Source organism: Ambystoma mexicanum, chromosome 3q (genome assembly GCF_040938575.1).
Source record: "Ambystoma mexicanum isolate Mex_15411 chromosome 3q, UKY_AmexF1_1, whole genome shotgun sequence".
NCBI classification, from domain to species: domain Eukaryota; kingdom Metazoa; phylum Chordata; class Amphibia; order Caudata; family Ambystomatidae; genus Ambystoma; species Ambystoma mexicanum.
Window position 1 is genome coordinate 1,219,403,836 of NC_090926.1, and position 13,917 is coordinate 1,219,417,752.

Here is a 13,917-nt window from a genome sequence, read left to right on the forward strand (position 1 = left end):
ATGTTGTCAGGGACAGCTTTCGGCAGACATTTTCATGTAGCTGTAGACATATTAAAGCAGGTTTTTTAATAGCAAAACAGTTATTTTGTAGGAAAGGTTTTGTGATATTGTTTTCAAGTTGGCAGTTAATTTCATGCAGAAAGGATTAAGCAATCACATTGAAGTGGAGGCTGTGGTACTGCATTAAGGAGGATTGCACAATTGACTTCCCCATTATCCACTGCATTCACCTTCACTTCAGCACAGTGACCAACATGCCAAAAGAGAATCATCCTAAAGAAAAACACACATTTCAAGGCTGTTTGTTGTTCAGACTTCCAAAACGTGCACCCTCCTTGAATTGTGTACACCAGCATGGCTTACAACTAAGATGCCTTACACCAGCTGTGCCAATTGAAACCAGAGCTTTGAGAAACCTTTTACACTGCTCAGATGCACATAAACACTTCATTTGGCTTCATCTTTGGCCAAGGTACAGATGTTCTGTTTATTTGAACCCCTTGAGTGACCACACGCACGGGAATGGGAAAAGTTCAACATAGGTCACCAGGAGTTTATTTCTTCCAACAATTAGTTGGGGGAATGGAAAATGAGCATTTTCAAACTGAGGTACTACAAGTACAAAGAAGATAAAGCTAACTTTGTAAAAAAACAAACATCCATTGTGTGTTTACAGTGGCAGAGCTGCTCAAAACCTCTATGCAAGCATGAACAGCTGTAAAGTATGCATAAAACTAGAAATCAGTTAAACTTCAACCTAGACTGTCAATGAAAACTGGGAAACCTCTGTAAGAGAATAAAATGTCAAAGAGTAACATTTCCACATAGAAGCAGTACATTGAAATGCATTTTTGGTGCAGGCTAAATACAACATGGCCTAGCAAAAGTGTCATGGTTGAACGAGACAAAGGAATGGTCTGGAGCAGCAAAACTGGCATCTGGTACTACACCTGAACACTCCAGACAGAGCAAACCATCATAACACAAAACAGAAAAGGCAAAAACTATCTGAGCAGTACTTGCTGGAAGGGAGTACAACTCTGGTAGAAGGATTAAACTACAAAATCATGGAAACCATTTAGATAACAAAAACGACCAGGATTCTGCAATTACTAATGTGGGGGCACCAGAAGCTCAATTTGACAGGTGCTATGGTTGTGCTGCGAGTTGCCACCCAAATACTTGGAGCTGGAAATATCCATGGTGCACATTGGCATATGGACTACATTTTGGTATCTACCAAAAGACGGATCTTGAATTCTTGAGGCCAGGAAAACCATCAAAGTAACCTTTCAGTTGTGCAGTAGGCACCTGCCACCAATTCATCGTTCCAATCACTGAATCCCCACATTCCAATGAAAATAGGTAGACCTTTTAATGATAATCAGCACAGGCAAATTGAGAAACAAATTGTGGAGGTCTGTTGTCCCAGCCGCTGGACCCCATATATAAGCTCCTTTGGGCAACATCTGCTGTTGGTGCCTTTAAATAAGTATGTACAAAGTCCAGTAGTTCCTGGGAAAGTTATTTTACAAGCGGTCTTGTTTTGTCATCGTCGCTGCACTGATGAGCCTTGTACTTTTTCACTTCAGCCATGTACTGGGCCCAGGCACCACCTTTACCTGCAGATATCTAGAGAGGAAAGACCACCACATATTTAGAGAATAGCACAGTTTACACACAAAAATGGGAGGGGGCAAATAGAAACAGCAATTTTATACACAAACCTAAACACAAGACAATTTACAGAACACAAGACAATCTGCAGAACACAAGACAATCTGCAGAACACAAGACAATCTGCAGAACTCAGGCATAGCATCGAAACTTAAAAATCTCAGGTTGGCGCCCAGTCACTCCTTTCCTTAGAGAACATGCTGCAAACATTTTAACTCCTAGTGTCAGTATGCATTTGTGAGTTCTTTTAAAATACTCCCTTCCAAAGACAGGACACTGTACAGTTACCAGTACTGCAAAATGAAATGTCATAAATGAGAGGAGAAAAGGTATAAAGCACATAAAAGTGAGAGGACGAACTAGATGAACGAAAGCAAATATTGGAGAGGGATTTTGAAAACCAGCCATGTGCAAGGGCTCTGGTAGGCCAAGCTAAGTTAAAAAAATAAACACTAGAGTTCACACTCATCAAGGAGAGGAAGGAACAAGTTACTTACCTGTAACTGTTGTTCTCCAGCATGGGTCTGGCATGGATTCACATGCTCATGAATAAAGAATACATAGCAGTACACACATGCACAACCACGGGAGGTGGCAAAGGCTCAACATTAAGCATTACATCAAACTCAACATTAAGCATCTTACCCTCTTCACCAGGCTCACCTCAGGCGAACAGGTTGCGCAGCACTGCTTGGCCGACCCTGGACTCCTCCCTGGAATCCCGGTCGACGCAGTAGAATTTCGGGAAGGTGTGCGTCGACCTCCACGTAGCAGCCCTGCATATGTCCAGCAGGGGCACACCAGATAGGAACGCCGTGGTAGCTGCGATCGCTCTGGTGGAATGGGCTCTCGGACGGCCAGGCAGCGGTCGGTTTGCCAACCGGTGACAGTACATGATACAGCCGGAGAGCCATCTGGAAATGGAAGCCTTCAAGAGAGCCTTCCCCTGATTGACAGGTCCAAAGTTCACAAAGAGTTGTGACGTCTTCCGAAAACACTTTGTGCGGTCTACGTAGAACTTCAGCACTCTAGCCACATCCAGCGAGTGCAAAGTCCTCTCAGCCGGCGACGAAGGGAAGAACACAGGCAACACCAAGGGTTCGTTGAGATGGAAGTCTGACGGTACCTTGGGCATGAAGGAGGGGTGCGTCCTGAGCACTACCCTCGTGTTGTGAAAAGTCAAGTACGGGGCCTTGCAGGAAAGGGCCTGGATCTCCCCCACTCGTCGTGCGGAGGTGATGGCCACAAGAAACGCTGTTTTCCACGACAGAAATTTCAACGGAGCCGAGTGCAGAGGCTCGAACGGAGGTCGTATGAGCTTGGTCAGCACCACGTTGAGCTCCCACGCCGGGGCCGGAGCCTTCACCGGCGGGAACGATCTGAACAGTCCCTTCATGAACTCTTTCAGCAGACGATGAGACCACAAGGACGTCCGCCCCGTGGTTCTGGTGTATCGGGAGATCGCAGCAAGATGAATCTTGATGGACGCGTGTGCCAGTCCAGCTTTGGCCAGCGTCAGCAGGTACGGCAGTACTTGGGGAGCCGTAATCCGTAGAGGGTTAATCTTCTGTGCGTGGCACCAGACAGTGAACCTCTTCCATTTGTGTCCGTAGCATTTAAGAGTCGAGGACGCCCTGGCCTTTGCAAGAACCTCTCTGCAGTCGGCCGATATGTCGTATCCTCCAAACTCTAGCGCTGCAGGAGCCAGGCCTGCAAGTTCAGCGATTTCGGGTTGTGGTGGAGGATGGCGCCTCCTTCCCTGGAGAGTAGATCCGCGTCCACCGGCAGCTTGATTGGCGGGGACGCTGACAAGTCCAGAAGGTCCGGGAACCATATCTGCCTCGGCCATGCAGGTGCGACGAGGATCATCCTGCACCGTGACCTCTTGAGCTGGTTGACTAGCCGGATTAGCAGCGGCAAAGGAGGGAACGCGTAGAGGAACAGGCCCTCCCAGGGGAACGAGAAAGCATCGCCCATGCTCCTCGCCTGGGGAAACCTGCTGGCGAACCTCCGGCACTTGGAGTTCATCGCCGTCGCGAACAGGTCGATCTGGGGTGTGCCCCACCGTCGGAAGAGGCGATCCACTAGATCCTGCCGTAGCTCCCACTCGTGGCACGAGCGCAGCTCCCTGCTGAGCGAGTCGGCGATGGTGTTTTTTATCCCTGCCAGATGAAACGGCACCAGAAATATCCTTTGGGCGACGGCCCAATGCCACAGGTCCTGCGCCTCCTTGGACAGTGCTGGGGACCTGGTTCCGCCCTGTTTCCTGATGTAAAACATGGTGGTGGTGTTGTCGGTGAAGATCCTCACCACCTTGCCCTTGAGGGACGGAAGGAAGGACCTGAGGGCCCAAAACACTGCACGGAGCTCCAGGACGTTGATATGTAGGGATTTCTCCGTCGGGAGCCAAAGGCCTCTTGCGTGCAGATTTTCGGTGTGCGCTCCCCACCCTTCCAGGGAGGCATCCGTGGTCACCGTCTCCTGGTGGGCTGGGGTCTGGAAGTCCATGCCCGCCGTCAGATGCGCGCGGGTGCCCCACCACCGGATCGCTCGTCGGAAACTCTCGTCGAGTGTGATCCTTTCCTCGAAGCTGCCCGTCGTTTGGATCCAGCGCGCGTCCAGGAACTTCTGCAACGGGCGCATCCGGAGCCTGCACATGGGAATGAGGTAGATGCAGGAAGGCATCATTCCAAGGAGGGACTTGATGGACCTCACCTTGGCCGCGTCGGCCACTAACATCCGCTGCACCTTGCCCAGGATGGTCCTGGTCCTCTCCTCCGACGGGGAGGCCAGAAAGGACACTGTGTTGAGCCTCGCTCCCAGAAACAGAGCGTCTTGCGCGGGTACCAGGTGGGATTTGGCGTAGTTCACGGAGAATCCCAAGTCCGTGAGAAGTTGGACGGTTCTTGCCGTGTGAACCACGGCGAGCTCCCTCGTCTTGGCTCGGATGAGCCAGTCGTCCAGGTAGGGGTGGACGTGGATCCCTTTGCGGCGCAGCTGCGCCGCCACCGGTGCGAGGCACTTGGTGAACACCCTGGGTGCCGACCGTAGTCCAAAGGGGAGGGCTTTGAACTGGTAATGACGCCATTGGACCACAAACCTGAGGAATTTTCGGTGCCCCTTTAGGATGGGAATATGGATGTAGGCATCCTCCAAATCCAACGACGACAGGAAGTCTCCTTCCTCCAGCTGACCCAGGACGTGCTGGAGGGTGACCATCCGGAACTTTTGCGCCTTGATGAACTTGTTCAGACGTCGCAGGTCCAGGATGGGGCGCCATCCCCCCCGTCGTCTTCTTCACGAGGAAGTATCTCGAGTAAACTCCGGAGCCCCGAAGCCTCTTTGGGACGAGTTCGATGGCGCCCTTCCTGATCATCGCCTTTACCTCCAGGAGAAGTTGAGGGACGTGAAGTTCTTTCCTGGCCACGGGGGGGGGGGGACGGGGACGCGCGGACACCTTCTTTGAAACTCGAGCGCGTGGCCCCGAGCCAAGGCGTCCAGCACCCAACGGTCGGTGGAGATGGACTCCCACACGCTGACGAAGCTCGCCAGCCGGCCTCCCACCGGGGTGCTTCGGTGGAGGCCCGACCCCACGGCGGGTTCAATCCTGCTTCGGCGAGGCTTTGCCACCTTGACCTCCTTGGCGACGACGGCGGGGTCCGCCAGACTTGCCTCGTCCTCTGTAGGCCTCCCGAGACGACGAGCGGGCCGCTTGACGGTAGGTGGAGAAACCGCCGCCGGAACCTTTGGAGGCGCCCTTGCCTCCGCTGCTCCGAAAGGGCGTCCGTCGTTGTTGCAGAACTCCAAGGGCCCGGGCCGTCTCGGTGTCCGCTTTAATGGCCTGAAGGGAATCGTCCACTGTTTTCCCAAACAGGTTGTTCCCATCGAAGGGCATGTCCAGGACTCTGGTCTGAACGTCTTGACGGATCGTCGTCGCTGCAGACAAGATGACTCTGCGTCCCATAGCGTCCAATTTCTTTCCCTCGCCGTCCGGTGGGGAAGTCGATGTGGAGGCCGCACCCCCCCCCTGCTTTTTTCCTGGCCGCCGCGGAGACGACGGAGTCCGGGGTAGGCTGCACCCGGAGGCACAGGGGGGCCGTGTCCGGGACCCGGTACTTTTTCTCGTACCGGTCTCTTCTAGCTGGCGTCGTGGAAGGGTTCTTGAGGAGGGTGAGGCCCTCATCCCAAATGTCGTCCAATAGAGGCACTGCGAGGACCGTCTTCCTCTTGGCCTCGCGCCGCTGATAAAGGAAACCTTCCTTCTCCTCAGGGCAGAGTTGGAAAAGCTCGGATGCCCTGGTGATCATGGAGTGGAACGATCCAATCTCGTCGGGTGGAGAAGCCCTGGTGGGAGGCGACGACGGTACATCCTCGTCGTATACCTCGTCGTCCGTACCCGTCGCTGCCGCGTCAGTCCCCGTATCATCCCCTCGGGTGCACGGGGAGGAGGGCTGGAAGGGGCGCGACGGCTGAAAAGGAGGCGGAGGGTGGATCATCCTTTTCTTGGTAGGGGGAACACCAGAAGGTCCCGGTTCTGGGTCCCCCGACGGGAGAGGTTCCGTCGGCAACGGTAGTCTCGTCCTCATCTCTGAGCATAAGGACTGTATAGCCAACAAAATGGCCGCCGAGTTGTCTCGCGGCGCTGGCAGAGGGGAATCCGACGGGCGATCAGGGGCCCCGTCGGTACCCTCGACGATGTCGTCGTCACCTGCGTCGGGATCCATCCCGACGGGCCGGTCTTCTTCCACGCCGAGGCCGTGGCTTAAGACCTCGACCAGCTCCTCCTCCGAGGTTGAGGCCGAATCTACGACGACGCCCTGCCCCCCCTTTTTTCTTCCCCACGGGGGATTTCACGGGGGTCCTATCGATGGGCACAAAAGAGGACTCCCGCCGAGGTGGCAGGGAGACTGAGCCCCGAGGTCGCCACCACTGGTGTAGCCTCCACAGGCTGAGCCTGGGCCGCCGCGACAGTATCGATAGAGGGCTTGGCCGGATGGATTAAGGCCTTCACCACCTTAGGTGCGCTCACGCCTTATCCTTGAGAGGGGGGGGGGGACACTGCCTCGCTCCCCCTCCGCCTTCGAGCTCGACCGGGGCCTCTCCAGGAGCCTCGCCGGGTGCTCGGCCTTCCTCTTACCCGACCCAGAGCGTTGGCTCGTGGTTGATGGTGCCGGGGAGGGTGCGCCCAGCCTGGCGCCCGTAGAGCCCGACCGTTCGGCGCTCCCGGTGCCAGCGGACTCGCGGTGCTTGGCCTTATGTTGGACCCCCGTCGCCGGGGCGTCCTCAAAGGTCTTAGAAGACCGCTCGGATTTCTTCCTCTTCTTCTCGCCGGACGGGCTCTTCCCTTCCAGCCAGTTGGCGAGACGCTGATGGCGGTCCTTCATGGTCCGCTCCGACATGTTGCCGCAAAACGCACAGTCCTTCTCCACGTGCGTCTTGTCCTCATGTAGGCAGTAAAGACAAAAAGAGTGTTCGTCCTCCTTGAAGACGTTCTGCAGCTGGCATCCAGGGCAGACCCTGAACAGCTTTCCGGGCGTCGAGCTTCCCTTCTCCTGGGCCATGACCGGGCCTGAGAAACTTCTGGAGTCCTCCAAAAGCGTAGCTCGACGAAATCTTCACCCTGGAGGGGCGCAGACGAATCCGACACGGGTCCCCGTTGATCGGATGGAGAGTCGGTGGAGCTTGAGGCTCTTTTGACCGAAAAAACGAAGTTTGAGAAAAAACGTGAAAAAAATAGCACTAACGCTCAAGAGCAATAGCACGAGGATCCCAACACATGAACGTGCGGTAAAAATCTGAAGATGGCTGCCAGAGGCGGTGCTTAGGTAGAGGGCAGTCATTGGCTGTGGTCAGTATGACGCAGAGACCAGTGATTGGTTATTACTACGAAAGACAGAGCAGAAACGAAACTGATACTGGTTTTTTCTTTACCGAGGATTCCCAGCCTGACGACGGGGAATATTCATGAGCATGTGAATCCATGCCAGACCCCATGCTGGAGAACACAGTGAATATTAATTTTGTGATCTTGTCAAAGAAAGTAGTGGTTTTCACACAGCTACTACACAAACACTAGCCTTAGAAAAGTAGTGCTCTCTTGTGGTGGCACAGGTTCAATTAACCTCAGGAAGATGGGTCAACTGAAGTCTGTCAGGAAACAATTAAGAATTCTTAGCCGCATATCAAAATATAAAAATCAATACAAAGTGCTGAAGGCAAAATGCAGAGACCAATAGCTTTTCTTTGGTTCCTCTCCTCTGATTGCAGCAGATATGAGCTCTTGCACACCTAACAACAAGACTTCTTTATTCATATAGCACCTATACAAAATGTGTTTCAAAGCGCTTCAAGGCATGAGGGAACAAAGGAAATTACATAGGGGTAGGAGGGGGGCTGGGTGGACAGGCAAGCGGCTACATTACTATGCCTGACGACAACTGAGGTTGTGCCAGAATTTAACAGTTTGGGGAGTGTGGGGGGGGGGGGGGGGGAATGTTGGAGTAAGGGAGAAGGTGAAGAACAAAACAAGCAACTATCAATAGGCACAATGACAATTTCAGATAGTGCGGGTGGGGGGGGGGGGGGTGTTGCTGGGTACAAGAAGTGATAGGGGAAGGCAGGAAAGAAAATAGGTCCGGCAAAGCAGGGTGGTGAGGCAAGAAGGAAGGTGGAGCATAGAAAAGGTGGACAAGGTGGGGGGGGGGGAGGAAGGGGCAGCGAGACATCTCGGGGGGGGGGGGGGGGTGGGGGGGGGGAGAAAGAGGGACAGAGAGTGAACTTTAAGACATTACAGCTGCAGACAATATAAGCCTAGCCCCAGCCAATCAGGGACACCGAACAGAGACAAAGGCCCAGGCATTCCGGTGCACGCAGGGCGGCCACCATGGAATGGCCAAGGAAGCACCAACAGGCACTGCAGTAACTCAGAGAAGGCCAGCATTTGCAAGGACAGGCGATCTTTTCAAGGGGCAATGGAGATCTGCTGCTCCAACACAATCTTTTTTTTTAGGAATTTCCTTTTTAGGAATTTCGGTGTTTTTTTCAGGACAGTCCTGCTCAAGTGCTAAATTGCATTTCTTCCCAATGGTGTGTGAAGTCAGGTCTCCTGATGGAAGTGGGAGAGAGGCAAGGGCACCAGAGCCCGCCCTGCAGCTTACACCAAGAATCTACCAACTACGATTTAAACACTCAGGATGAAGATTCAGCCAATTCCTATTAACATCTAGAACACGCAATTCCTACACCCCGAGGGGACTTCAATTACTAGGACATTGTCCTATCACTTTCTACACTTAATGCAATACTGAGGTTATGGAAAAGGTTAGGGCAGGAAACAGTTTCTCAAAGCATGTGCTTACTTTACAATCTCCCAATGAAGTCTAGGTTACCCCTTTAGCAGCAATACAATTAACTTATGTATATGAGTTTGAGGGACAGATGAACACTATCAAAGGGTCAGAAAAGTCTGCAGGGAGCCAGCACAGCCAATGTCAATTGAACAAAGTCCAGGGGAGCTTAGGCACTTCTTGTAGATCGCAGTCTTGCACAATGTTGTATAGAGTATGTAGAAAAGAATCACTGTAGGGCAACAAGCTGGTGAAAAGCAAAGATGCAAGCAACTCTGCAAAGGGCAGCTAATGCAAGTCTCCAGTAAAAGCAAGCTACAAACAAGACTCAAGTACCCATAGTTCTACAGTACCTTAGGTCTGAAGAAACAGGATGCAGCTGGCTTCTGTTCTGGTTGCAGTCCTGCAGTTCCTGTGTTTCTGGGCCTCAGTCATGGGGGACAAGAGGGAGGACGTCTGTGGACTCCTGCACTGCAGATCAAAAGTCGGCAGTGGCAAAGGGCTTACTCCAGATCAGCACCACTTGCAGTTTCAGCTACCTGCAAATAGCATCACCATGGTTTTTGGACACCTTCCTTGTAGGCTCCCCTTGCTTCTGGGGACCAGCACTCTGTTGAGGTGGCTTGGGTCACCATGCTTCGGGAGGGTCCTCATGATCTTCCTGGAGCTCTGGTCCAACAGCAGCGAAGAAATAAGGCCAGCAGGGAGAGTGGTTCCTGTCAAGTATGTCTTGGGGTCAGTTGGTCCCACCAACCCAAGGGAAGTCGTCCGTTCCGGGTTTCTCTAGTCAATATGAAACTTGGAGCTTCAGCAGGGTTTTACCAGGCAAACCAACAGTCCAGGAAGGCGCAGCAAGCTTCTCTTCGTTTCTTATTTGGTTCCTTCGTTCAGTGGCCGACTCTGCCTTCTCTCCAAAAGAACTTGCCTTTTATGCAGGTTTCTCCCATTAATTTGCAGCCTAGCTGTCACTCACAGCAGGGTGGCTCCAAGGACAGCCAGCCTGCCAATGACCTTTGAGTGCATTTCTGTAACCAAGGAAACTAAGCACAGGGCGTTTCAGGAATCTCCCTCACTTCCTGCCATGCCAGAAACACTGGAGCCAGAGACGAGTTTCAGCACTGAAGCCCGCCAAAGAAAACAAACAAAGGGACCAAACCTGGTTTGGCACACAGAGTAAAACCAAGAAAGACTTCACAAGCAAAAAAATTAAAAAAATAAAACCAGGGCCATTGTGCAGCAAAAACATACAATGGAAGGAAAATTAAACCACTGCCACCAGCCATTAATTGTAGTGAGGGTAACAAATGTTACATGAGAAAATAGGAAAAGGGGCTACTAAGTAGCCCCCCCCCCCACCCCCCAAAAGTACTTCCATATAAGATAGTTTGTACTGGACCTACATAGGAAAATCTGCTAAGTAAAGTCAATTTCACTTTACTACTCTTGGGAACAGTAGTTTACCCAAGAGAAGGTATTTAAACCTTAAGAGAAATCCTTAGGACTTCTCGGACATTGCACTGAAGGTGCTGTGTCTCACAAGTCCAAATCAGAGAAAAATTAAAAAAAAAAAAAAAAAAAAAAAAAACGCAGTGAGAGGATAAAAAATTAAAAGTCCTAAAGTCCAGCAAAAGAGTTGGAGGTCTCTAAGGTATCCAGGAATAAGCACAGAAATTGGAATTATCCCCAACAAACAGCAGCCACAATGATATACCCGAAGGCATCCATTAAGTGGTGTGTGCCCTCTGAGCAGCCACGATTTCTGTACTTGGGACATGTTGGAGCCAAGAGGGCTCATTTCGCATGAGAAGGCTGTTTCCGTGTACTGGGCAGTGAGCCATCCCCCCACATCCAACTGGCCAAGAGGCCTAACTCAGAGCAGCCCCTTCGGCAAAGAAAAGCACCGGAAGAAGCTGCAGCACCAGACCACACCCGCGTTATGTGGAGACTGCAGTCATCAACTACTGGCAAGTTAAGTGCAGGGGCGCAGCCATTTTTGGTGCAAACCTACCGACCCACTGATAATTTTTACTCTCTATTGACATACTGATACATTCAGCATACAGTAATCCTACATCACATCTAACCCGATTGTGTTAGCTAGCCGCATCTAGTCCGATTGCAATGGCAACCCATTTTAAGTCTCACTGCACTCACTTATGTGCCCCATACTAGGCCATTCTCCCTTTATTCAGGTGTGCCAAATTGAAGTGTTATTGCATTGACTGTGGTGCCCTCTTTGGGCCCTTCGCCCTCTGTGCAGGTGTCCCGGGTCTGTGATTGCTATACTTACTGTTCGTCCTCAATCTGGGTGCCCCAAGTCGGGATGTTGAATTGGCGGTTGTCGTCATGGGGCCCTATCCAGGTCAAAGTATTCTTGTATTGACCGGTTTATTTATTTTATTTCATTTGGTTATACGTCCAAACCCTCGGGTATCACGGCGTAGGTTACAAGAATACTTGATGCTTAGTTGGTACAGGATTACTTAGTAGATACAGGTTAGCAAGTTTGCAAACCTACAGTTTTGTTTCTTTAGCAAATTATACAATTCATTTACATAGTGTTTAAGAGTCAAGCCGGGTTTAACTATAGGTGTACAATGGTACAAGGTTAGCATATTTGTAGACATGCAGATTTGTTTTAGTGAGTTATTGTTCCCCTTCAGGCGTCTGTCTGGGGTTGCTGCACCACCCCCTCTTTCTAGGAGCCCCGAGTCTATGTGTTGCTGCATGGACTGTGGCCACACCCACACCCACACACACACCCACACACACACACACACACACACACACACACACACACACACACACACACACACACACACACACACACACACACACACTTCCCTGGTAGCTAAGGTTCAGGTGCCCACAATCCCTACTAGGTAGAAGGTGCCCTTTGGAAGGTCGCCATGTCTCCAGCCAAGACTCTTCCAACCAGCACGGGTTCAATACTACTAAACAAAGGAACCAAAAGAGTTTACTACGTCTGGTTCAACAACCACATCCAAAAAGGACCCCTAAAATAGATTGCAAAGACCACACAGGAGCCAGAAAGTAAGAGCAGCAAACAAAGCGAACCACAAAGGTTTTCAACCAACACTTCGACAATGTTAAAGGATATTTGTACCGCGCCCTATCACCTACAACTTCACCAACTACAAGCAACAGCAAAGCACAAACAGACTAAACGCCCAAGGACCAAATCACAAACGGACCAACGCCCAAGGACCAGGAGAAACGCCAATACAAAGAGGATGCTCACTCAAAGCAATACCTCAAACACCATGCCTCACCACAAGAAAGAAAAAGCCAGAAAAGACAACAGAAATAAACCCCAAAAAGGTGCCAACATGCATGATCCCACAACTCTGAAAGAATACGACAAAAACATGGCCATACGGCCCGAGGAGACACACAAAGAACAGAGCAAAGACTGACTAGATTGCCCGCTACTTCTCAACATATGACTGTGCAGTAAGCAAAGACAGACCAGCAACAAACTTACAGGCAATAAGCGCTACCAATACAGGGCCCACCAGAACAGCAAACGCAACACTGCAAGTAGTAAACCATCCTAACCCAATCTACACCATAGACACAACCAGACGGGTGCCAACACAAAACTTACCACAACACCTCCATTAACCTCAGTCTCCTCAACAAAGAGCCTGACCACCAAGCAACTACACCACCCAACGGTTCAACCAGGAGAGAGCAACCAGCAACAGAAACCATCAATACAAACAATCTGCAAGAAAAAATAAATAAACTGCACTACAGCCTTCTCAACGTTGGATTCATGACCTTTCCTACAGAAACCTGGTTATCAGGCAACTACAAAGCCATCGCAAACGTAGCGATACCAAACCATTTTAAATACAGGCCAACAGGGAAACGTGGCGGGGGGTTGGCCTGAGGTATGCCGCAACCACTACTGGATACCATTCTACATCACATCCACAACCAGTCTGAAAGGAAATACTCCATACCAGCAAGAAAAGAAACTGGAAGGACCTAATAAACCTCCAAGACTCAACCATCCCAAGCAAAACAGAAACTCTAAAATGACCATAGACTCGGCAGAAGACACATGTTGGATCACCAAGACCCTTGACCTACTGGCACAAGCAAAAACATTTGAAGCATGATCAACAAATATCTGGCAGCAAAAGGATTCACAGAACAGAGAACTAACTAAAATGCCAAAAAATAAAAAGGGAGGGAATACTCTAGACAAAATACAATACCAAAGGCAACTCAAACTACACAAAGCAAAAGAGTACCATTACACCACAAGAAGAGAATCAGCAAACAAGCCACAGAAAGAATCAAACACCTGCCAAAATGCATATTTAAGCAAAGTTAACCTGCCTAGAACCAATCACAGAAGAAACATCCGCCACACTGATCAAGGACACCAATCTTGCAGGATCCCCAAGGGACTCTTGCCCCCTTACACCTTCGAAAAGGAATCCTCAATCACAAACCCTGGCAAAACTACCAGAACCTAATGAATCTATCACTCAAAAGTGTAACAGTACTGTCCTCCAAAGCAGCAAACATTAAACCACTGATTATAAAAATAGAATCAGAAAGTGCAGAAGACCCCAAGCAACTACAGATATCCAACCTACTCTAACCAGCAAACATGGAAACACATGTACAAAATCCTTCTTAAATACTTGCAACAAACTGAATACTTGACCGATCACAAGTTGGCTTCAGACCAATGAGGAACAGAATCAGCACTCATTTTATTTATTGCATTCATTTTACGCCCAAATCCGGAGGTACTACGGCGTAGATTAGAGTACTTAGTCTTAAGGTTTACATAATTAGTAGAGTACTGTTTACAGATACATAAAGAGTTACCTATATACAAGCATATATACAA

General features: G+C 50.4%; 1 protein-coding gene across 1 annotated transcript in view; it reads right to left on the bottom strand.

The window, feature by feature from the left end:
• Positions 1–528: 528 nt before the first annotated feature.
• The window catches only part of TRIR (telomerase RNA component interacting RNase), a 124,924-nt gene continuing 111,535 nt past the window's right edge, over positions 529–13,917 (bottom strand). Inside the window, exon 3 of the mRNA XM_069604117.1 lies at positions 529–1,632. Coding sequence (XP_069460218.1) covers positions 1,525–1,632 — 108 coding nt within the window. The 3' untranslated portion in view covers positions 529–1,524. The remainder of the gene's footprint in view (positions 1,633–13,917) is intronic.